This window comes from Podarcis filfolensis (assembly GCF_964270895.1).
Source record: "Podarcis filfolensis genome assembly, chromosome: W".
Classification (NCBI taxonomy): Eukaryota; Metazoa; Chordata; class Lepidosauria; order Squamata; family Lacertidae; genus Podarcis; species Podarcis filfolensis.
Genome location: NC_139619.1, coordinates 25,819,753 through 25,845,559, shown reverse-complemented (window position 1 = coordinate 25,845,559; position 25,807 = coordinate 25,819,753). Strand labels below are relative to the sequence as shown.

General features: G+C 42.6%; 1 protein-coding gene and 1 long non-coding RNA gene across 2 annotated transcripts in view; one reads left to right on the top strand and one right to left on the bottom strand.

The window, feature by feature from the left end:
* LOC310753880 overlaps positions 1-459 on the bottom strand; it is a 292,571-nt gene extending 292,112 nt beyond the window's left edge. The window contains exon 1 of the long non-coding RNA XR_014543485.1: positions 106-459. This is a non-coding gene — a long non-coding RNA (uncharacterized lncRNA). The remainder of the gene's footprint in view (positions 1-105) is intronic.
* Positions 84-20,664, top strand: LOC310753841 (uncharacterized protein). Its single transcript, XM_083595201.1, has 2 exons — positions 84-2,858; positions 18,683-20,664. Exon 1 carries the CDS (start codon positions 700-702, stop codon positions 1,756-1,758), a length of 1,059 nt encoding a protein of 352 aa, XP_083451327.1. The 5' UTR covers positions 84-699; the 3' UTR covers positions 1,759-2,858; positions 18,683-20,664.
* The last annotated feature ends 5,143 nt before the right edge of the window (positions 20,665-25,807 follow it).

The window sequence follows — 25,807 nt, the reverse complement described above, 5'->3', positions numbered from 1 at the left end:
GGGAACCCATACTTCAAGATACAAAGGGGGATTCAAATCATCATCTTATTACTGCGTTAATGTCCAAATCAGTCCCATTCCACTGTTAGGATATTTCCGTTCCACCTTAAAAGGGAGCAGGCTTTGTGAGTCACAGAGTCTGCGTATTTCCTGTTCACAGGATGTTTATGTTTTCTGTTGCTTCGTTTCTCTATTGGTGTCGAAGACACTGAAGCAGGCAGTCATGTTTTTTTTGTTCTGATCAACGCTGAATAAAACTTGTAAATAATGCTCTCCTGAGTGCGACTTTTGCTGTGCATTATCTGCTGATAGAGCGTGCATCAGCCCAGGAATGTCGGAAGCTATTTTCTGGAGCTCATGTCGCTAATTGCTGATACTGCGTGTCTACGGCAGATCGGTGGACGTCCGGAGTCGACGTGGAGTCAGGATGGCCTTTGTCTCCCTGGCAGTATCCCAACAACAGGTTATGGGCCCAGATTCATGGCACTTACAGGAGAGTAAGACTGCGACAGACTGCTGAGGTATGTGTGGGAAAGCAAAAGCAAATGAGGCTTTTCTGTTTGCCGCGGCAAGAGTCTCTGATGTCCAGCTGGCCTAATTGGCCTGGGAGCCGAGCCAAGCAGGCTTCGTGATTTAAGAGGAGCCAAGATAAGGAGTCTCTGAAGTGAAAAAGACTCACGGCTCAAGTAAAGAGCTGGAATGGAGTTTTTCCAAGCCTCTGAAGCTGCTGAGTGCCCAAAGTTAAACAGGCACAATTATGAGACCTGGGCAAAATGGTGTGAGAGTTTGCTGCGTCAGTTTGGAGTGTGGCATACTGTGAGTGAAGCCCCTCCAGTTCCTCTGACAGAGAGATGGAAGGCTCAGAATTCGAAAGCCGTAGACGTAATAGTCTTGTCCGTCTCTCTGGAGGAAATTGCTACGCTAGCTGGCAACACGACTGCACGTCAGATGTGGAATGCTTTGAAAGTAGCTCATCTGCCAGTCATCCCAGCCCAGAGTTTGACTGCATCGGAGGTCCTGGCTGTTTCCCAGAATGCGAGTGAATGCAGGGATGCCGAGGGCACCGGTTGCAAGCTGCAGGGGGAGCTGACTGTGATGTCATCCCAGGCAGCATTCCAGCCTCCAGGGGGAGCCAAGGAGTCGGCACCTGAGAGCTCTCTTTCCCATGAGAGCCAAGATCATCTTTGCAGAGGCCGGAAGGCCAGAAGTAAACAGAGACAGATGCCTGCAGATGGCCCGAAGCAGAAGGGGGGTGAAAAGCTCACGCGAGTGGAAAACAAGGCTTTGTTTGCTGGCACAGCTTCACCAAAGGCTAAAGGCAAGTTTGATGGCCAGGAGCAGGGGGGCAAGCAGCAAAAGCCCACGCCGGTGGAAAACAAGGTTTTGCTTGCTGGAAAAGCTGCTCCAAAGGCCAAGGCCAGATTTATTGTGGACTCTGGTGCGAGCCGCCATTTGTCAAAAGATAAGCACCTGTTTATCTCCTTCACACCTCAAGACGGAGAGATCCACCTGGCTGATGGAAGGACGTTGCAAATTGCAGGAGTAGGGACTGTGAAACTGGCAAGTCTGCACACTACCATCAGAGATGTACTTTTTGTTCCAGGTGCTGCGGACAATTTGCTTAGTGTCCCACAGCTGACTGGGCGTGGTTTTGCGATTTCCTTCAAGAGGAGCGTCTGTGTCATCAGGAAAGGCAAAGGGCAAAGAGGACATTTTGCATGCAAAGTTTATGGATGGCTTATTCTGTATAACTTATGATGACAATGCTATTATGTCTAATGTTGATTCTTGTTGTGTTGCACAAGCTAACAAGGTTCTTCATGCAGGATGTATTCATGATCAACATCGAAGATTTTGTCACATGTCTTGGCAGGCGCTGGCCAAGATGCCTGAGTTGGTTGAAGGTTTGAACATCAAACCCTGTAAGTTTCACATGAAATGTGTATCTTGTGCAGAGAACAAGGTGAAGGTTGCTCCAAAAGGCAAGGAGTCTAGCAGGCAGGCTTCCAAACCCTACCAGCTAGTGCACGCAGACCTGGTTGGTCCACTTGCGCCCTCTTTGGGTGGAGCAAGGTACTTCATGGTTCTAATTGATTCTTTTTCCAGGTACATTCATGTGTTTATGCTTGAGCAGAAATCGCAAGCGTTTCCTAGGTTCAAGGCATTCTGTGCTTGGTTGGAGAATGTTCACAGTAAACGTATCGGCTGTTTGTTTACTGATCAGGGCGGGGAGTTCACTTCTCAGCAGTTTGAAGCTTTCCTGACTGAGAAGGGAATCCAGCATGACTTGTCAACGCCTAGATCGCCATGGATGAATGGACTTGCGGAGCGAGCAAATCAGACTTTGCTTCAAGGCCTGAAAACCTTGTTGCATGATGCCAACCTCCCTGAGAAGTTTTGGGGGGAAGCTCTGTCGACGTTTGTTTATTCCTATAATCGTAGACTGTCATCACCTATAGGTTGCACCTATACCTAATGTCAAGCACATGAGAATCTTTGGTTCTGACATGTGGGTACACACCCCACAGAGCAACAAGCTTGGGAAGCGTGGGGCACATGGTTTGCTCATGGGGTACGAAAAAGGTGCATACAGAGTATGGATGACTAACTCTAAGTCCATTAAGTTCACAAAGAGTGTTGAGTACAATCCTAAGTGGGGGGAAAATGTGGGAATTTTCCAGAGTTACCCAGAGGAGGATGAAGGTGATGTGAAAAAGGCAGATAATGTTGAGAAAGCTGAGAAAGCTGAGGATGATGATGACGATGGTGATGATCAGAGTTCGGATTCCAATTCAGTGGGTGGCGCTGCTGCTGGTGTCAGCGACAGTGATGACACAGCAGACTACAAGAGCGCAAAGGCCGACTTCCGGTCAGCGCTAGCGACCGTAATGGCGGATTTCCTCTGATCTCCGGAGGAAATCGGCTTCGTGGAGCTAGGGTTCTACCGCTACGGCGAAGCGGGGACCCGAAAAAAATCACAGGTGGGGAAGCCTGTGAGCTGAAGGCTCGGCGGGCTCCATTTGCGTCCCCCCCCCTGCTGCAAAAGAGCCTTTTTAAAGGCTCCAGATCGGACCGGGGGTGAGCGGCGCGGAGCTGAGAGCTGTCTACCCGTCTCCGTGGAGTGAAGCCGCATAGCCAGGGTCGGAGAGCGCTGATTTCTTCACTGGACAATTGGACTCGAAAATAACTACCCGTGAGTAGGATTTTGACATACATTTGGAAGAAATTTCTAAAGAATTTGGCACCGAAACGGGAAAGGTAAAAACAGGAAGTCTGCCTTTCCGGACTGTTAACAGATCAAAGCAAAGACACTGTAAAGCTGTGACTGAGAAAGACGTGTTTTTGAAAGGATTAAAATCCAGCACCAAAAAGGAAATTTTCCCCTCTGTTTGCAGGAACAGTGGGGTGAGATCTGAAAGATATTTGTCCTGCAAGGAAAGGAAAATTTAAAGTATATCTGCTGACTTTAAAACCTGGGAACGGACTGCCTATGACAGGGGAGCCGATCAGAGGGAACTGTCAAACTGCAAGAGTAAAAAAAGTTTGATTTAGCTCTGCAAAGGATACAGTGTTGACAGAACTATATTGGAAATTAAAGTAACTTTTTAGGACTGAAAATTTGATATTAAGATACTGGGAATTTATCAGGACTATACTTGTTATAAAGTTGCAATAAGAAGTTGGAACTGTGACCCCTAGAGGTGACTATGTTGCAATGACATTTTAGTCAATAAGTAACTGCTGTGGAAAATTTCTTCTCAAAACAAATTCTCCAAGCGTGGGACTGACCTTGGGAGTGTATGAGAGTGTTATGGCAGATGATAAAGGGAAAACAGAGTTGACACAGGAAAAAACTACCAGGTCCGGTAAGCAATACAAGACTGATACTATACATCAGAGAAGGCCTTCAATAGCTGGTGCAGCGGGTACAGTAGGAGCTGCTGCCCCACAGGTAAAACCAAAAGTTATGTCAACTGAAGACCTTTTGGCTCAAGCATTGGGCAAGATTGATGCAACTTTGGAGAAATTGGCTAATAAGGTGGAAGAGACAAATAGACAAGTAGCTGAGGCTTCAGCAAAAATTGATTTGAATACTTCAAGTATTAATGAATTAGGAAAAAAGGTGAACTCTAATACAGTCTATTGAAAAACTACTGGAGGAATCGGCCTCAACTAGAAAGCTGGCTGAAGAGGCTAAGGAAATTGCAACTGCTGCCCAGGAAAAGATTCCACCGGTATATAAAAAGTTAGAAGAGCATGACTTGACACTGTCCATGATAGAGTTACAAAGAAAGGAGAGGAATTTAAGAATTAGAGGCATGCCAGAAAGTGAGAAAGATAATCTGGCAGAATTTCTCACAAAGGAATTGTTACAATTTTGGCAAAAGGACCTGGGGGAAGAAGAATTTAAGATAGTGAGTGCATTTAGACTTGGCAGAAGACAAGGAAAGAACAAAGCAAGAGATTGTTTGATTACTTTAAAAACAAAGGAAGAAAGAGACAAAATTTTGAACTTGCACTATCAAAGAACTCTGGAAATTGAGGACACCTTTGTGGAAATCTTCAAAGATATACCTAAACATATTTTGGATGTAAGGGCCTACTACAGAGATCTGGCTGTTTTGTTGAGAAAAAACAAAATAATCTTCAGGTGGGAATTCCCCCAAGGCCTGTCTTTTAAATACAGAGGAAAGAAAATAAGAATAAGGACAGTAAACGACAAGGACAAGTTTCTGAAAGACCACGAAGAGGACCTACAGAAGGAAGTGGAATCTGGTGAGGACCCATCGGTGTCAGGAAAAGGACTTTTGGAGATAGCAAATTTATTATCTGGACGCCCCGGCTCAGGGAGAGACAAGCTACCGACAGAAGAAGAAGAACAACTTGGTGCAGTGGGAGGGAAAATTAATTAACTAATCATGTCTCTGCAACTTCTAAGTTGGAATTGTAATGGACTGAATTCCCCTAGAAAGAGAAAAGGTGTTTTCCATATATTAAAAAAAGAACAATTGGATTTGATTTGTTTACAGGAAACACATGTAACGAGGTTACACAGGAAAATACTTGTCAATAAAAGATTAGGGCAAGAGTTTATTTCATCTGACAAAGTCAAAAAGAGAGGAGTGGTGATATATGCAAAGGAGAAATTTTCACCGAAATTTATCCTCAAAGATGAACAAGGAAGGTATTTGGGAATTGAAATTCAGTTTCAAGGAGAGAAATTTTTGATAGTAGGCGTGTACGCACCGAATGAGGGGAAGTTGGAATTTTTTAAGAAGTTGCATGAGACTCTTATGGATTTTATGGACTACAATATAATCCTGATGGGGGACATGAATGGAGTTGTATCTACTAATATGGACAAGGCGCAAAAACAGGTAGTCACCAAAGATGGTAGACTACCAAAAACCTTCTTCGAAATGACTGACAACATGGACTTGATTGATATTTGGAGAACTAAGAACCCTTTGGAGAGAGAGGGAACATTTTTCTCTGAAGCCAAGATGACATGGACCAGAATTGACCAAATTTGGATTACTAGAGGAATGGCACCAAAGATAAAAAAAGTGGAGATCTGCCCTAAAACTTGTTCTGACCATAATGCTGTAAAGATGGAGATGAAGCAAACAACAACCGGCACCTTCAGATGGAGGATGAATGACACCTTATTTAGAGATGAAGAAGTATACAACAAGGCCCAAAAGACTTTAAGAGACTATTTTGAATTAAATTTGCCAACAAATGTGGAAAAAAGAGTAATCTGGGATGCAAGTAAAGCTGTGGTGAGAGGGTTTCTGATACAACAGAATGCATTAAAAAAGAGAAGGCAAAATGAGAAAAAAGACAAAATTTTGGAGAAAATTAAAGAAGGTGAGAAAAAATTGAGAGCCAAGCTGAAGTCACAAGAGATTCTGAGAGAAATAAAGATCTATCAAACACAATATATGGAATTGATGAATCAGGAAATAGAATGGAAAATTAAACAAATGAGACAGAAGACATTTGAATCGGCGGACAAATGTGGGAAATTACTGGCTTGGCAACTGAAAAAAAGGCAAAAATTAAACACAATTACAAACCTGGAAGTAGAAGGAAAAGACATAAACAATCCAAATGAGATTAGAAACTGTTTCCAGAAGTACTTCAAGCAACTATATGCACAAGGGCCACAGAATGAAAGGGACATTGATGGATTTTTGAAAACAAATGGATTACAAAAAATTTCACAGGAAAGTAAAATACTGTTGAACTGTAAAATAACAGACCAGGAGATAGAAGGTGCCATTTTAAATCTGCAATTGGGCAAATCTCCGGGACCGGATGGGTTGACTTCCAGATACTACAGATCTTTGAAGGACTGGTTAATCCAACCTCTGAAGGAAGTCTGCAATGAGATTTTGGAAGGGAAAAGGGCACCAGAATCATGGAAAGAGGCCTACATTACACTTATACCGAAAACAGAGACTGAAAAGACTCAACTTAAAAACTACCGTCCCATATCCTTATTAAATGTGGATTACAAAATTTTTGCTCATATTTTGGCCAAGAGACTGAAAAGAGTATTGATTGAAAAGATACATAAGGACCAAGCGGGCTTTCTACCGGGAAGACATATATCTGATAACTTGAGGAATGTAATTGACATCTTGGAAAAGTTAGATGTGAACATAAATACTAAAGCTGTTTTGATATTTGTGGACGCGGAGAAAGCCTTTGACAACATTTCTTGGAGTTTTATGAAAAAGAACTTACAGGGTATGGGGGTAGGCCAAGGCTTTGAAAATGGTATAAGTGCAATATACTCTGAACAAAAGGCTAAACTAATTGTAAATAATGTGGTTACGGAACAATTTAAGATAGAAAAAGGGACACAACAAGGGTGCCCAATCTCCCCTTTACTTTTTATATCGGTCCTGGAGGTTTTGCTGAATATGATTAGAAGGGACCGGCTGGTTAAAGGCATACAGGTCGGAGCCAAACAGTATAAATTGAGAGCATTTGCAGATGACCTAGTTTTGACGTTACAGGAGCCAGAATCTAGTACCAAAAGAGTTTTAGAATTAATTCAAGAATTTGGTCAGGTGGCAGGATTTAAACTGAAGAAGTCCAAAACTAAGGTTTTAGAGAAAAACTTAACATTGTTTGAAAAAGAGAAATTTCAGAATGAAACAGGTTTGACTGTGGTGAAGAAAGTGAAATATCTGGGGATTAATATGACAGCTAAAAATGGGAATTTATTTAAAAATCACTATGAGAAATGCTGGTTAGAAGTGAAAAAAGATCTTGAAATATGGTCAAATTTGAAGCTTTCCTTGATGGGTCGAATTGCATCTATAAAGATGAATGTATTGCCTAAAATGTTGTTTTTGTTTCAAACATTGCAAATTGTGGACAAGATGGATTGTTTTAAGAAGTGGCAGAAATACATTTCTAAATTTGTCTGGCAGGGCAAGAAGCCCAGGATAAAATATAAGATTTTAACTGATGTAAAAGAAAGGGGTGGATTTGCCCTGCCAGACTTCAAACTTTATTATGAATCAGCAGCATTCTGCTGGTTGAAAGACTGGCTGCTTCTTGAAAACACAGACATTTTGGATTTAGAAGGTTTTAACAACGTTTTTGGATGGCATGCATATTTGTGGTATGACAAGGTTAAAGCACATAAAGCATTTAAAAATCATATTGTTAGGAGATCTTTGTTTAATGTTTGGATCAGATACAAGGATTTATTGGAAAATAAGACCCCAAGGTGGTTGTCACCAATGGAAGCGAAAGCCCAGAAAAAGCTCAATATGGAGGCCAAATGGCCGAAATATTGGGAAATTTTGGAACAAGAAGGAGACAAAATACTCTCAAACAGAATTGAGTGACGGCCGCCCTTTGGATTATTCCCTAGCAATAAGAACTGATCTAGCCAACATAAAAAATTATCTAACAATAACAAATGGGCTACTGCTGACGTTAGTAGAAAATTTCATACCTCAATTAAAAGAGATAAAATTAAATGATATGCCCCAAGAACATAAAACAGTTGAGCTAGTGGGGACGAACAAACCAGTAATAAATAAGAATCTGCAAAGACATAACTCAAGGGTAAAAGTGAAGAAAAGTAAAAATATCAAAACAACAAGGAAAGCCAAGCATACTTGCAGTAATCGAAGCATACATTGGCAGAAATTGTTTAAACTTCTTCCCTCGGCCCCAAATAAATCGACCACACGGGGCAGCAAAAAGAAGGGTAAAAAGAGAGAAACAAAGATAGTTACACAGCAACCGGCTAAGGAGGACTCGCCAAGGCTGACTCCAGTAGCAAGTGAGAAGGCAGAAGTAACAATTCAGTCCCTGGATAACCAACTATTTAACAAACCTGATGCTGCGGAAGTAGAGGCCTCTACCTATGAAGGCAATAAAACACCTAGCAAATCGAACAGCGGGGAAGAGGAAGCGTTCAGTAGAGATGATACCCCCCTTCAGACCTGGCAAGCCTCCAGTCAGGAAAGAGATTGGAATTTGATCCTAAATCCCCAAAAATTGGTACTCACGAACTTCCCGAAGCCTAAGGGCTTCCTTACAGGGAAACAGCGAATAATGAACTTTGTATCTAGCCTAATCAAGATGAAGATTCTAATCAAGAATCAAAATGAAGAATCTAATCAAGATGAAGATTCGAGATAATTGATCTCCAGACCCTCATAGGATTTGGTTCAGGGTTCTGTGATCTCTTGCTTTCAGAACTCAGAGCAAAGAATTGCCCTCTAAATCATCGTTATATTAAGCTTAATGTATCAAAGTATGCCCCTTCATGGATCACTGCCTTGCCGTGGCGAAGGGGCTTGAAGAACTCAGAGAAGCTATGAACTATGCCGAGCAGGGCACCCAAGATGAACAGGTCATAGTGGAGAGTTTTGACCAAACGTGATCCACCTGGAGGAGGAACCGGCAAGCCACTCCAGTATCCCTGCCAAGAAAACTCCATGGACAAAGACAACAGGCATATAAAAGTTATGACGCTGGAAGATGAGCCCCTCAGGTCGGAAGGCGTCCAACATGCTACTGGGGAAGAGCGGAGGACAAGTACAAGTAGATCCAGAGCTGATGAAGCGGCTGGGCTAAAGCCGAAAGGACGTTCAGTTGCGGATATGCCTGGAAGTGAAAGGAAAGTCCAATGCTGTAAAGAAAAATATTGCATAGGAACCTGGAATGTAAGAACCATGAACCTGGGTAAGTTGGATGTGGTCAAAAATGAGATGGCAAGAATAAATATTGACATCCTGGGCATCAGTGAACTAAAATGGACAGGAATGGGCGAATTCAGTTCGGATGACCATCATATCTACTACTGTGGGCAAGAAACCCGGAAAAGAAATGGAGTGGCCCTCATAGTCAACAAAAGAGTGGCGAAAGCAGTACTGGGATGCAATCTCAAAAATGATAGAATGATCTCGATACGAATCCAAGGCAGACCTTTTAACATAACAGTAATCCAAGTTTATGCACCAACTACTGGTGCTGAAGAAACTGAAATTGACCAATTCTATGAAGACTTACAACACCTTATAGAAGCGACACCAAAGAAGGATGTTCTTCTCATTATAGGGGATTGGAATGCTAAAGTAGGGAATCAAGAGATAAAAGGAACAACGGGCAAGTTTGGCCTTGGAGAGCAAAATGAAGCAGGGCAAAGGCTAATAGAGTTCTGTCAAGAGAACAAGCTGGTCATAACAAACACGCTTTTCCAACAACACAAGAGACGACTCTACACGTGGACATCACCAGATGGGCAGCATCGAAATCAGATTGATTATATTCTCTGCAGCCAAAGATGGAGATGCTCAATACAGTCAGCAAAAACAAGACCTGGAGCTGACTGTGGCTCGGATCATCAGCTTCTTATAGCAAAATTCAAGCTTAAACTGAAGAAAGTAGGAAAAACCACTGGGCCGGTAAGATACAATCGAAATCAAATCCCTTATGAATACACAGTGGAAGTGAGGAACAGGTTTCAGGATTTAGATTTGCTAGACAGAGTGCCTGAAGAACTATGGATGGAGGCTCGCAACATTATACAGGAGGCAGCAACGAAAACCATCCCAATGAAAAGGAAATGCAAGAAAGCAAAGTGGCTGTCCAATGAGGCCTTACAAATAGCGGGGGAGAGAAGGCAAGCAAAATGCGAGGGAGATAGAGAAAGATACAGGAAATTGAATGCAGATTTCCAAAAAATAGCAAGGAGAGATAAGAAGGCCTTCTTAAACGAGCAATGCAAAGAAATAGAGGAAAACAACAGAATGGGAAGAACCAGAGATCTGTTCAAGAAAATTGGAGATATGAAAGGAACATTTCGTTCAAAGATTGCCATAATAAAGGACAAAAGTGGTAAGGACCTAACAGAAGCAGAAGACATCAAGAAGAGGTGGCAAGAATACACAAAGGAATTATACCAGAAAGAAATGGATGCCTCGTACACCCCAGGTAGTGGGGTTGCTGACCTTGAGCCAGACATCCTGGAGAGTGAAGTCAAATGGGCCTTAGAAAGCACTGCAAATAACAAGGCCAGTGGAAGTGATGGTATTCCAGCTGAGCTATTTAAAATTTTAAAAGATGATGCTGTTAAGGTAATACACTCAATATGCCAGCAAGTTTGGAAAACTCAGCAGTGGCCAGAGGATTGGAGAAGATCAGTCTACATCCCAATCCCAAAGAAGGGCAGTGCTAAAGAATGCTCCAACTACCGCACAATTGCACTCATTTCACACGCTAGCAAGGTTATGCTTAAAATTCTACAAGGAAGGCTCAAGCAGTATGTGGACCGAGAACTCCCAGAAGTGCAAGCTGGATTTAGAAGAGGCAGAGGAACCAGAGACCAAATTGCAAACATGCGCTGGATTATGGAGAAAGCCAGAGAGTTCCAGAAAGACATCTACTTCTGCTTCATTGACTATGCAAAAGCCTTTGACTGTGTCGACCACAGCAAACTATGGCAAGTTCTTAAAGAAATGGGAGTGCCTGATCACCTCATCTGTCTCCTGAGAAATCTCTATGTGGGACAAGAAGCTACAGTTAGAACTGGATATGGAACAACTGATTGGTTCAAAATTGGGAAAGGAGTACGACAAGGCTGTATATTGTCTCCCTGGTTATTTAACTTATATGCAGAATTCATCATGCGAAAGGCTGGGCTGGATGAATCCCTAGCCGGAATTAAGATTGCTGGAAGAAATATCAACAACCTCAGATATGCAGATGACACAACCTTGATGGCAGAAAGTGAGGAGGAATTAAAGAACCTTTTATTGAGGGTAAAAGAGGAGAGCGCAAAATATGGTCTGAAGCTCAACATCAAAAAAACGAAGATCATGGCCACTGGTCCCATCACCTCCTGGCAAATAGAAGGAGAAGAAATGGAGGCAGTGAGAGATTTTACTTTCTTGGGCTCCATGATCACTGCAGATGGTAACAGCAGCCATGAAATTAAGAGACGCCTGCTTCTTGGGAGGAAAGCAATGACCAACCTAGACAGCATCTTAAAAAGTAGAGACATCACCTTGCCAACAAAGGTCCGTATAGTAAAAGCTATGGTTTTCCCAGTAGTGATGTATGGAAGTGAGAGCTGGACCATAAAGAAGGCTGATCGTCGAAGAATTGATGCTTTTGAATTATGGTGCTGGAGGAGACTCTTGAGAGTCCCATGGACTGCAAGAAGATCAAACCTATCCATTCTTAAGGAAATCAGCCCTGAGTGCTCACTGGAAGGACAGATTGTGAAGCTGAGGCTCCAATACTTTGGCCACCTCATGAGAAGAGAAGACTCCCTGGAAAAGACCCTGATGTTGGGAAAGATGGAGGGCACAAGAAGAAGGGGACGACAGAGGACGAGATGGTTGGATAGTGTCTTCGAAGCTACAAACATGAGTCTGACCAAACTGCGGGAGGCAGTGGTAGACAGAAGTGCCTGGCGTGCTCTGGTCCATGGGGTCACGAAGAGTCGGACACGACTAAACGACTAAACAACAACAACATCTAGCCTAAATGACATACTGCCAGGAATGGTTAATTCTAATGATATCATCTCGGTGGAATATCTACATTATGATGGTCACTCAGTGAGAGCACTGACCACTTTTAGGGATCAGAACCTGGCCAAGTTTATTTTTAGGTCAAGACCTGCCTTTTTAAAAGCACGGATAACAATTCTTAGGCTCTTTGAAAATAAGGCTCCTTTGAGCCCCCTTTTGAAAACTAAGCAAGCAAATCTTAGAAAGGGGAAACAACTCTCAAAATTCTGGCCTGACAAACAGAATCCGCAATGCCTTGCGAGCAAAGGTGAGGATTTCTTTACTATGGAAGAAAATATCCTAATCGACCAATTCTGGATGTTCCCACCATTAATACAAACTGACATCTTGGGAAGACTAGACAAGCTAAGAGATAAGCTGGCCGAGAGAGCTTCAGGCAACGAGGTTAGTAAGGGGGACCAAAAAAAGACCACAACACGTAACCTACAGATCAAAGCGGAGATTAACTTTCCACCAAGAGAGAATGTGCCACCCTTTAAGGAGAGTACTCCATCACCCCCTCGAAGGAGAAATATCCCCAAGGTGACCCCACTAGACGTATGGGACAAAATGAGATATCTAGATGAAACAGAATTGGGCCAAAACCAGGCCGCAACAGAATATCCACAGAAGGAATTTATGCATAATAAAGATCCGGTGTTCACAAACGTGAGCACTTTGCATCCACCTATTGAAATCATAGAGCGGCTGTATAGCCCGCCATACAAAGACGATAGGCGACCGATACATAAAGCGACAAACCCTAAAAGTACGTTAGCTAATAATTGACAAAGACTCGACTGTGATAAAGCCAGTCTTAAATTTTTATCATGGAACATTGCTGGTTGGCTTAACAAGGCGACTGACCAATCATTTGTCAATTTTATTCAAGATCATGATATAGTCTTTCTGCAAGAGACATGGCTAACAGGGGATTTAGATGTAAATGGTTTTGCCTCATTTTCGCTCGCAGGTTCACCAAGCAACAAAGGGGGACGAGTTAAGGGTGGGCTAGGCATTCTAATATCCACAAGGCTGAGAGCATCTTTCGTCGAGCTGGAGCCTCTGAGCAGTGTGGCCATGGCATTATTAATGAAATGCAGATATTGCACACTTCTACTGATTAATATATATGCCCCTCCCCAAAGAGGCAAGCAGCTTATCAAAAATATCTGGCATAGGCTAGAATCATATGTCGATGAGCTAATGAATCAAACTCCTGCAGCGGCAGTGCTGCTGGCTGGGGATTTAAATGCCAGAATTGGCCAATCAGACGAAGCGTTATATGCTCATTTCCATGACGTACCTCCCATTTCTGAAGAAGCCCTTTCTATTCCCCCAAGGCTCTCAAAAGACAAGGGCTGCAACTACGCTGGCCTATGCCTTCTACGTTTTTCCAACAATCTGGATCTGACTGTATTAAATGGTCGTGTTGACAGAGAACCCAGTGGGGAATTTACATTTACCGTATTTTTCGCTCGATAACACGCACCTGACCATAACACGCACATCGTTTTTAGAGGAGGAAAACAAGGGAAAAAACATTCTGAATGAAACAGTGGATGTATCATTTTTGTGCTTCATGCTGTGGCCACAGACATGTGATCTGATGGTGAATTTGGGGTGACCCAATGCAAAAATCCTGAGAATCCCTGTGGATCCATGCTTTGTAACCACGTTTTTGCACCATTGCAGCCCCAGGCAACAGTGGGTGCGTGATTTGGGGGGGGGCAGGCTGTAGCCATGGACATGCTATGTGATCTGATGGTGAATTTGGGGTGACCCAATGCAAAGATCCTGAGGATCCATGTGGATCCATGCTTTTTAACCACATTTTTGCACCATTGCAGCCCCAGGCAACAGTGTGTGTGTGATTTTTGGGGGGCAGGCTGTAGCCATGGACATGCTATGTGATCTGATGGTGAATTTGGGGTGACCCAATGCAAAGATCCTGAGGATCCATGTGGATCCATGCTTTTTAACCACATTTTAAGTGGGGAAGGAAGGAAAAATACAGAATGGACAAGGAGCACGAGAGGGGTGTGCAGAGAAGCAGCTGGCTAAGAATGCAGGAGAGGGTTATAACGGGAGGGAGGAAAGGAAGGCAAAAGTTTTCCCTCACCTACCCACCCAAGCCAGCCAGCTCTCTCTCTCTCTCTCTCTCTCTCTCTCTCTCTCTCTCTCTCTCTCTCTCTCCCTCCTGCATGTTTTCAGCAGCACCGGAGCACAGAGACGACACTCTGCTTTCCCCTCTGCTTGCCTGGAGGGGAGGGGCTTTCCCTGCTCTTTGTTCCGTTTGAGCAAACACAGCAAGGAAACAGAGGAGGGTGGGCAGTAAGACCCTGAGGCAGAATGCAGGAAAGCAGCCACTTCCTCTTTTCAGGTTTCCCTTCTCCGAGACGCGCGATTTGATTTTTGCCTGATTTTTTTTGCCATTTGGCTCCAGGGACCACACATTCGCTCAATAACACGCACAGACATTTCCCCTTCCTTTTTAGGAGAAAAAATCTGCGTGTTATAGAGGGAAAAATACGGTATATCCAACATGGGAGCCTCCACTATCGATTACGTCCTGGTGTCATCTAACCTTTTGAGCAGAGCACAGGAATGTAAAGTGGTGGAGAGGGTTGACAGCGACCATCTACTGCTTTGTTTAATACTGGATGTAAGAAAAGATTTATTTTGCTCTGATAAACTTGTAGCCCCATGTTTCAAAAACATGGAGATAAGATACTCACTTATTAAATGGTCCAGCAAATTGAGTGATGAAATATCGGAAAGACTTCACTCAGATACTTTTCTTGCTAGAAAGGAGAACCTTGTTAATTCCCCAACTCCTGAGGCTAGATTAGACATGTTCCGGGAACTGATTTCGTCTCTGCAAGCTTATCTGACCAACAGAAGAACGCCACGGCAATCTCTACACTCTAATAGGTCCAAGCCTTGGTTTGACCAGGAATGCATGGCTATGAAACGCCTCATGCTGGATAAGTATAGGAACTATAGATCAGCGAACTTACCTTCGCTTCCATTAGACTGGTTTGAGTTAAAACACAGTTATAAAGCTCTGATTAATAAGAAAAAGCTCCAGGCACAAAGGGAGGAATGGCAGTGCCTGGTGGAGGCCTCCCGAAGGAAAGATTCTGCCACGTTTTGGAAAACAGTTGCAAAAAGCTGGAGAGACTCCCCGATTGAAATCGAATACTCTATACCTGTTGGAGCATGGGAGGCCTATTTCCTCTCATTATATTCATCAAATCAACTGGTCCCAGTTCTGCTTCCTGCTTCAAGTGAATTTGGCAAGGAATGGCCCCCTGTAACCACAGAAGAAATTACTGGCCTTATTCAATCTCTTAAATCAGGGAAAGCCCCGGGTGCTGACAATATCCCACCATAAATTCTTAAGGCAAATGTTGAATGGTGGGCCCCTGTGCTAGCCGCCTTGTTCACTAGTATAAATCAAACGGCTATTATCCCCGAGGACTGGGGTTTAGCCATCATCATTCCAATATTCAAGAAAGGAAACAGAACTGAGCCAGCTAACTACAGACCAATCAGTCTATTAAGTATTATTAGCAAACTGTACGCTGCTCATTTATGTGATAAATTAGTGGAGTGGATGGAAAGAGAGCATATTCTATCAGAAGCTCAAGCTGGGTTTAGAGCAAAGCGTTCAACTATAGACCAGGCCCTTATCCTTCAACACCTGGCAGACAAATACTCTAGAAAAGGGGGGTCTTTATATGCAGCTTTTGTGGATTTTAAATCGGCTTTTGATCTAATACCAAGGGACAGACTCTGGGAAAAGCTTGGCGCTACAAACATAGATAAACGCTTATTACGCCTTATCCGTGGTCTATACGAAAACACCAGGGTGAGGGTAAGATGCGATCGGTCAGGCCATCTAACTAAAGAAATTCAAACGCACTATGGGGTTAAACAAGGATGTGTCCTCGCGCCAACGTTATTTAATTTTTATATCAACTCTCTAGCAGTAAATATGGCGAAAGAAAATGCCCACCCTCCCAATCTGGCAGGTATGCCCCTCCCGGTGCTTCTGTATGCGGACGACGCAGTCCTACTCTCCTTTTCCTGCGTTGGCTTGAGGAAGCTTTTGAGATCACTTGCTGACTATTGTCAAGCGGAACAACTATCAATAAATTACAGCAAATCTAAAATTATGGTGTTCTCAAAAAAAAGAAGGAAACACAAATGGAGAATTAATGGTCAACCTATTGACCAGGTAGCAACTTTCAAATACCTGGGAATAACTTTTCAGGAAAGGGTCTCGTGGCACCAACAGATGAAAAATGCCATTGCCAGCGCAGGAAGGGCCAATAAAGCCCTTACAAGATTTTTTCACGGGAAAGGGGGTAAATACGTTCCGGCGGCCTCCCAGGTTTTTGCTGCAAAAATACTCCCACAACTCACTTATGGATCCCAGGTTTGCAGTTTTAAAAATTTTGCGCCTATGGAGGCATTTCAAACAAAATTCTATCGGTGTTTATTGGGGATCCCCCCCTGTGTATCTAATATAGCTGTCCGCTTAGAAGTTGGACAACTACCCGTTAACGCGCGGTTGTGGATTCTAAAGATACACTACTGGTTAAAACTTATTTTTTCCCCGGCCGGTTTGGCTCCTTTAACACTCTTAGACACCTTTCATTCTACCTGGAAAGCTTCCCTGTTTGAAAAGATAAGAAGCTTGGGATTCTCCCCGCAGATCTTGATAGCGGCAGGATATGAGAGAGCCAGAAGTCAAGTGCTTCAACGCATTAGGGACATAGAGCTGCAATGTCATATGGGCAAAATGGATAAACATGCCACAATTAGAGACTTTGGGAGAGGGTTCTCACCCGCAAATTATCTGGCTGATTTACAAATACCTAAGTACAGACACTCCTTTACCCTGGCCAGATTTAACGTTCTGCCCTCTGCCCTGCTGCTAGGCAGATATGAGGGCAAACCATATGAGTCACGTGTTTGCCCATGTGGCTCATCGGAAGTGGAAACAAGTCTGCATGTATTGCTGCACTGTAGTTACTACGAGGATCTACGCCTGACCTTTATTGCCCCAGTTCTACAAAAGCTTAAAAATGAACCAGAACTCCAACGTATGAGAGCCTTGGTAGAAGATAAGGTTCCTGAAATTACGATCAATGTTGCCAAATTCTGTGTAGCCGCTATTAGGCGCAGGAAACAAGAGCTTTCCAATGCCAATATGCAGGCGAAGGTAAATACTTAATTTTATTTATGCTGTCTAATTTTAAATTGCTGTTATGGCCTAATCTGTATTGAAATTGTCCTTTGTTTTTTCCGGTGTTATGCTTTGCTGACTAGCTGTACGAGTTAATCTGGTCTGTGACCGTTTAATAAAATTTGATTTGACCCCAAGGTGGTTGTCACCAATGGAAGCGAAAGCCCAGAAAAAGCTCAATATGGAGGCCAAATGGCCGAAATATTGGGAAATTTTGGAACAAGAAGGAGACAGACTGAAATTGCAGAGCTTTGAGAAACTAAAAAACAAAGTGCGAGATTGGCTTCATTATTTTCAGATAATGGAGGCTTACAATTTGGACAAGAAAATTGGCTTCCAGGTGGAAAAATCTAAATTAGAAACAGAAGTGCTAGAACCTAAAACTAAGATCATGTCAAAAATGTATAACTTGCTGCTGAAATGGAATACACAGGATGAAACGGTTAAGTCAGCTATGATTAAATGGGCACAAGATGTTGGACATAACATTATGTTTGCTGACTGGGAACAGTTATGGACCACCGGTATGAAATTTACGGCATGTAATGCCCTAAGAGAGAATATTATGAAAATGATATACAGGTGGTACATGACACCAGTCAAGCTTGCAAAAATATATCATTTGCCTGATAATAAATGTTGGAAATGTAAGGAGGTTGAAGGTACATTCTTTCACCTTTGGTGGACGTGCCCAAAGATTAAGGCTTTCTGGGAAATGATTTATAATGAAATGAAAAAGGTATTTAAGTATACCTTCTTGAAGAAACCAGAGGCTTTTCTCTTGGGCATAGTCGGCCATTTGGTGCCAAAGAAGGACAGAACTTTTTTTATGTATGCTACAACGGCAGCAAGAATACTTATAGCAAAGCACTGGAAGACGCAAGATCTACCCACTCTGGAAGAATGGCAGATGAAGTTGATTGACTGTATGGGACTGGCAGAAATGACCGGCAGAATCCGCGACCAGGGAGAAGAGTCGGCAGAAGAAGATTGTAAGAAATTTAAGGACTATTTACAGAAATATTGCAAAATTAATGAACTTTGACAGATGCTGGATTGAATTTATGTGGTCTCTAGCTGTTATGATAAAAAGAACTGGGATAAATATTGTTTAAGTTATAAAATTTAAAAAGTTGATTGGAAAATAAGGTGTTAGTTAATAGGAATGTTAAGAGATTAGGATTTGCTGGATAATCAATTTGAACTAGAAAACAAGAAGGGGAGGTATGAGGAAGTCAAAGAAACATGTTATTGAAAATTGATATTGAAATTGATTTGTTTTTAATATATTTTTTTCTTTCTATTTTTTGTCTGTATAAAATTGAAAACTCGAATAAATATTTATTAAAAAAAAAACAAGAGCGCAAAGGCCTCAGTCAGACCATCTGATGCGTCTGACAATGAACTGGAAGAACCACTGTTCACCATTGGTCACTTTTCTCCTAAGAAGGAGGAGATGAGTCCAGAAGACTTGCGTCTGGTTCGCAGGTCTGAAAGGGCGACCAAAGGCAGACCTCCAAAGAGATTTGCTGATGAGTTTGCTAAGACGGCAACTGCTGTTCTTAGTAGCTCAGAGAAGGTGTGGGAACCTTCAAGCTTCAAAGAGGTTCAGGAGTTAACCTCTAAAGATGCTGAGCCTTGGCTTAATGCCATGAAGGCTGAAGTTGATTCCTTGAACAGGAACCAAACTTGGGAACTGGTACCGGTAGTCCCAGGAATGAGACTGGTTGGCAGCAAATGGGTCTTCAAGGCCAAGACAGACCAGAATGGCAAGGTTGTCAGACACAAAGCCAGATTGGTTGCCAGAGGTTTTTCACAGGTACCAGGACAGGATTACCACGAGACCTACTCACCCACCGTCAAATATGAGAGCATTCGGCTGATGCTCAAGATCGCTGCAGAGGAGAAACTGCATGTTTCCCATCATGACATTAATACAGCTTTTTTGTACGGGATTTTGGGGGAGGAGCTGTACATGCTTCCACCTGATGGAATGCAGATACAGAAGGGAATGATCTGTAAACTGCGAAAATCCTTATATGGTCTCAAGCAGAGTGCCAGGTGTTGGAACACAAAACTCACTGAGACATTGCTTTCTCTAGGTTTTCACCAGGGCAAAGCTGATCTGTGTGTGTTTGTCAAGGAGGAAGGGCAAAACAAACTGTATTGTTTATGTTTTGTTGATGATCTTCTGATGTTTTGGAAGAATCAGGCTTTTTACCAAAGCACCCTAGCTCAGCTGAAGGAGCACTTTGACATGAAGGATCTTGGTGAGGTATCCAACTATCTTTCTCTGCAGGTAGAGAGGGACCAAGCAGGTAATTTTCTGGTACACCAAACACAGAAAATTGCTGATGTATTAACCAGGTTGAATTTGGTTGATGCAAACCCAGCAGACACACCGATGGTGACAGGTTACCAGGTAGATAGTACTGCTGAAGCGTTTTCTGACACTACGCTGTACAGATGCATTCTAGGCAAGTTAAATTTCATTGCTAGATGTTCAAGACCGGACATAGCTGTAAGCACTAACCTGCTTAGCAGACATGCTAATAATCCTACTGTTCAGGATTGGAAAGCTCTGAAGCGCATAGCCCGCTATTTGAAAGGGACTATGCACTATAGGCTGAGGTTCACCAGTCAGAAGACTGGAGGTCTTGAAATCTTTGCAGATGCAAGTTTTGGAAGTGACACCACGGATGGTACAAGCACTTCTGGAGTATGCTACATGTACAACCACTGTTTGTTTGACTGGCTGTGCAAAAAGCAGACGACAGTTAGCCTAAGTTCCTGTGAAGCAGAACTCAATGCTCTGTCATTTTCACTCATGGATTGTGAATGGTTGATGCAACTGTTTAAGGACATCGGAGTTTCTGTGAAATGTCCTATACAAGTGTATCAAGACAATAGATCCTGTTTGGCTTTGCTGAACTCAGAGAGTTGCAAGCAAAGAACCAAGTACTTGCAGATTAAGCTACATCGTGCAAGAGAGTGTATTCAGAAAGGACTCATTCAGGTGTCCTACATGGCAGGAAATGAAATTCCTGCTGATCTGTTGTCTAAGGTTGTTAACAGAGAACAACTTAAGGTTTACGTACAAAGGTTGCAATTGGGTTGAACCACAGGTACTACAGGTTACACGGAAAGGGGGAGGATGTTAGGATATTTCCGTTCCACCTTAAAAGGGAGCAGGCTTTGTGAGTCACAGAGTCTGCGTATTTCCTGTTCACAGGATGTTTATGTTTTCTGTTGCTTCGTTTCTCTCTTGGTGTCGAAGACACTGAAGCAGGCAGTCATGTTTTTTTTGTTCTGATCAACGCTGAATAAAACTTGTAAATAATGCTCTCCTGAGTGCGACTTTTGCTGTGCATTATCTGCTGATAGAGCGTGCATCAGCCCAGGAATGTCGGAAGCTATTTTCTGGAGCTCATGACGCTAATTGCTGATACTGCGTGTCTATGGCAGATCGGTGGACATCCGGAGTCGACGTGGAGTCAGGATGGCCTTTGTCTCCCTGGCAGTATCCCAACATCCACATCATATCTTGTTCATATAATTTCTATTTTTCCTTTACGATCTCTTCTGTTAGTCTCCTTAAGCCGATAAGCAAAATAATAATCCTGTGTGGATTTCCCGTTCCTCCACTAAGTCCAGATGGCTTCCATAAATCTCCTTCGTAGATAGCATCGCTCTTTCCATCATGAATTTGGCATTTGTTGCTCTTAAGTCCCACCGAGGAGTTGATCCACGATATGTAAACAACTCTATTTCTCTCTTGCTCCTCCCAGACCCAAGAGCTCCAACAATGCCTCCCAAAATGGCGACGGCATTTTTAACTGCGTCATTCCAAAACTCTTAGCTTTCCAGCTTCATCTTGAAACATTGCTTTGGTTCGAAAGTTTATCTCTACACAGCCTTAAATCCACAGCTTAAGTCCTTAGTTTCTGACTCATTAGGGGAGGGGATTCTTGTTAAATCACATAAGAAAAAGGAAGGCAGGTTTTTTCCCTCCTCCCCCCTCAGTCATTTGTCATACCGTATCTTGACGTATCTTCTCATATTTTATTCTTGTCTTGTTATCAGAGATCTCTTCTGTCAGCAGTCTTTACTCCCCTTTTTCCTTGAAGCATGTGCAATTTATCTCGTCCAAATTGTTTCTTTTGAAGATGCTTGCAACTAGCGGTGCGAATCAGGGACGGCGTCCAGGAGTGCCGGAATCCCACAGGAGGGCTTTGTGCCTAGTGCCCCCACCCCCACAAATTCGGGGGTGGTATAGGGCACAGCAGGCAAGGGCCGTCCCCCCCCCACAATCCTGGGGGGGTTAAGGAGGCTAATTACCCCCATCATAGCCTCCAAATTACCTCGTGTGGGTCAGAGAGATGTTATTGTCAGCCATCTTCCGATGCGCCACCTAGTGGCCCCCCATGGCCTTACATTTTCAACTGTTATCAACCCATTTTTACATACTCCTTTATGACATTATTGCTAAAACCACATAACTTCATTCCAGCATCCCTCTAGCATTCCTTAATTTTACAGTGTTTCTGTAAGTAATCTTTAAATTTCTTCCAATCTTCTTCTACCAACTCTTCTCCCTGGTCTGCATGTCAAGTTTGAAGTCCATGTATAATCTGGGGTCCCCATTGAATTTGCTTACCAGCGTCAAAGACCGGTTCAGTAAGCCCCCTCCAGAAGCTCCTTCAGATCTGGCCCTGGCTTCTTCCAAACGAATTCTTAATTCCTGTGATGTAGCCAATAAATCATTCCTCTCTTTTTCCAGCTGTGCAAGGCGAGCTTCCATCCTGCTTTTCTCCTTGCCGACACTCTCCTCTCGAGTGCTCATTAGCTGGGTGTGTGAGTTAGAGCAAACTGTCAGCTAGCCAGCTGCATGCGTTGCTGCACTTAGCAGAGAAACACTCCCGGCAGCCAGCCATAAATTCCTTTCTTTATTTCCTTCTGACAGAATTACATGCAGAATAAACAAAGCGACCCGTCTCTCATGACGTGTTGCTCTAACTACTTTCTCTTTTCCCTCTCCCTCGAGACCAACAGAGCCAACGGCTCAGCCCCTTCCGTTTTCCCCTGTGACGTGGATCCCCCTCTCTCTGAAGCACCCCTTCCTCCCCAGACTCACTATCCTCTTCTCTGTCTTCTGAGAAGGACTCAGTACTGAGCAGTGGAGATCGTTCCCTGTATCCTCTAATTCTTTCCTCCCTCGCTGCCTGCAGTTCCCTGACAATAAGGGATTAAACCACAGAGCCTAGGGCTTGCCGATTGGAAGGTCTCGGTTCGAATCCCCGTGATGGAGTGAGCTCCCGTTGCTCAGTCCCTGCTCCTGCCAACCTAGCAGTTCGAAAGCATGTCAAAGTGCAAGTAGATAAATAGGAACCGCTCCGGCGGGAAAGTAAATGGCGTTTCCGTGCACTGCTCTGGTTCGCCAGAAGTGGCTTAGTCCTGCTGTACGCCGGCACCCTCAGGCAATACAGCAAGATGAGCACCGCAACCCCAGAGTCGGTCATGACTGGACCTAATGGTTGTGAGGAGAATCAGAACTTACAGGGTTAAACAGTTCTGTGTGACGTCTCACATTCTGAGGCGTGGTTATGTTCACATATGGGAATCTTTCTTTGTGTGTGAGGTTTCCTTTCGTTTTTGGCTGGGAGACGAAAGGATGCCTGCTCTCTCGCCGGGCTGATTTATGATGTTTTTCTTCTCATTAAAAGGCTGTTGGAGATTAGCAAGAAGCCTGCATTCAGTCAGATTTATTATCCACACACAAGGCAACAGTTTCTGCTGCTGCAAAACTCTGCTAAGGACTTTGCCAAGAGAGCTAAGGGAGCTCAAGTTTTTCTATCGGCACAGATGTCCATCGGCACAGCAGAAGCGTGCCGGGCGCCATCTTATCTCACAATGGTCAGGGGTCCCTTTACCTTTACTTTTATATTAAAGATGTTTGCTGAAATAAAGAAAGACATTAAACTGTTGCAAAGATTTTTAGTAATGGTACCAACTCAAATGGAGTCAAAAAATTGACAGACGCAGCAATGGAGAAAAAGAAGGTGAGGTTTTATTGCTGAGCAATAAATGGACCCAGTTGGAATCCTTTCCAAAAGACTGGGGCCCAGAGCATTGTAGCTCTGGGGTTATATACCTGAGTACAGCATCACAGATCATGACATAATCAAATACAATCGCAAACGCCAGCAAAAATAAACTAATGAGCGCATTCAGCCAGGCTCCTGACCGTGTAAAGAGTTCTGTTACCAACTTCTGCTTTTTCAGTCTGAACATGCAGTCCGACCTTTCCCCCAGATTTAACGGTGCACAAAAAAACCTTAAGGCAAGGAGGAACTTCTTAACTGTACTCCCCTGCAACTTCTGTTCATTTAAGGACATTGTGGTTAGCACTTTCCTGTTTTGTGTACAGACTTACACAAAGTAAGTACCAGCATCTCCTGATTTATCGCTTCCTCTTTTATAGAGAGCAAGAAAGTACTGGGGCAGAGTTCATTCCTGGAAACTTGCAAATTTCAGGCAATTTTGCTGTTAAGCTAAGCAAAAGCTTTTATGATTCAAATGGATTATAAAATCACTGTAAAACTCTGGTTATGTGTGAATATATGTGAATATATTGATAACTGATTACATGGATAACTGATTATATGAATAGCATAAGGGTAAAATTCCTCCAGATCCTGCTTCAAAACAAAGTGAGAAAAATTTAGAGACAAGGTTGGAGCAGATGGATAAAAAATTTGATGTGATAGTTAATGAACTGAAAGGACAAATGAAGGATATGACAAAGAGAACACAAAGCTTAGAAGAGGGAATGAAAAGAACAAAATTGGAGGTGAGGGAGGTGAAGAGGCAGGAAGAAAGAATGAAGGCAGAGGTTTCTGAAATTAATAAAATGCAAGAAGAACTTTGGGATGTGATTGCTATGAATGATTTGAGGCAAAGAGAGATGAATTTGAGATTGAGATCGCTGCCTGAAGTACAAGGAGAAAACATAAAGGAGAAATTGATATTGGAGATTGCTCAATGGTTAGGTATGGAAGTGGAAGAAGTCAGGAAAACAATCCAAAATGAGTTTAGAATTAAGACAAGATCTGTTAAAGCAAAGAAATTTCCAGGGGACTGCCTAATTATTTTGAAAGATAGAGAAATGAAGAATTTGATATTACAAAAAAACAGAGAAAAAAGATTGAGTATTGATGGAGCTTTTATAATCATTTTTAAGGACATTCCACTTCGTTTATTGAAAAAATGAGGTCCTTACAAACCATTGACACAGACTTTGTTTTTTTAAAAAATAATATTTATTAAAGTTTTAAGGGGTACAAAAAGAAAAAGTAAAAAACATCATTTTAAACAAAAAACAATACAACACATCACAAAAGGTAAAGAAAAAAGGATAAGATACAAAGGGGAAAAAACAGAAAAATAAAATCCATTAAACAAAAAAGACAAAACAAAGAAAAATAGAACAAATCTTCCCATTACTTATCTTTCATTAGCTTATTTCCTTGACCTCCTCACACCTCCCTTTTTTGTATTCTAGATCGATTATCTATTTCAGCAAATCCTTTCCATCTTTTCAAATTTTAGTCCTGTAATTTATCTTAGTATGATGTAGCTTTACTTTCCCTCCTTTCACCAATTAACAGTCAGTTTTTCCCAAATCCTTTATATCATTCCTGCTAAAGTCACATAACATCATTCCAACATCCTTCTAACATTCATTAATTTTACAATGTTTCTGTAAATAGTCTTTAAATTTCTTCCAATCTTCCTCCACCGACTCTTCTCCCTGGTCTCGGATTCTGCCAGTCATTTCCGCCAGTTCCATGTAGTCCATCACCTTCATCTGCCATTCTTCCCGGGTGGGTAGATCTTGTGTCCTCCAGTACTTTGCAATAAGTATTCTTGCTGCTGTTGTGGCATACATAAAGAAAGTTCTGTCCTTCTTTGGCACCAATTGGCCGACCATGCCCAGGAGAAAGGCCTCTGGTTTCTTCAGAAAGGTATATTTAAATACCTTTTTCATTTCATTATAGATCATCTCCCAGAAAGTCTTAATTGTTGGTCATGTCCACCAAAGGTGAAAGAATGTACCTTTGGTCTCTTTACATTTCCAACATTTATTATCGGGCAAATGATAGATTTTTGCAAGCTTGACTGGTGTCATGTACCACCTGTATATCATTTTCATTATATTCTCTCTTAAGGCATTGCATGCCGTGAACTTCATACCTGTGGTCCATAACTGTTCCCAGTCAGCCATCATAATATTATGTCCAACGTCTTGTGCCCATTTAATCATAGCAGATTTCACCGTTTCATCCTGAGTATTCCATTTCAACAGCAAGTTATACATTCTTGACAAATTCTTAATTTTAGGATCTAGCAGTTCTGTTTCCAATTTTGATTTTTCCACCTGGAAGCCAATTTTTTTATCCAAGTTATATGCCTCCATTATCTGGTAATAATGAAG

What these genes read in the sequence shown, in the direction of transcription:
- LOC310753841 (XM_083595201.1), top strand. Translation starts at nt 700, where the DNA reads ATGGAGTTTTTCCAAGCCTCTGAAGCTGCTGAGTGCCCAAAGTTAAAC.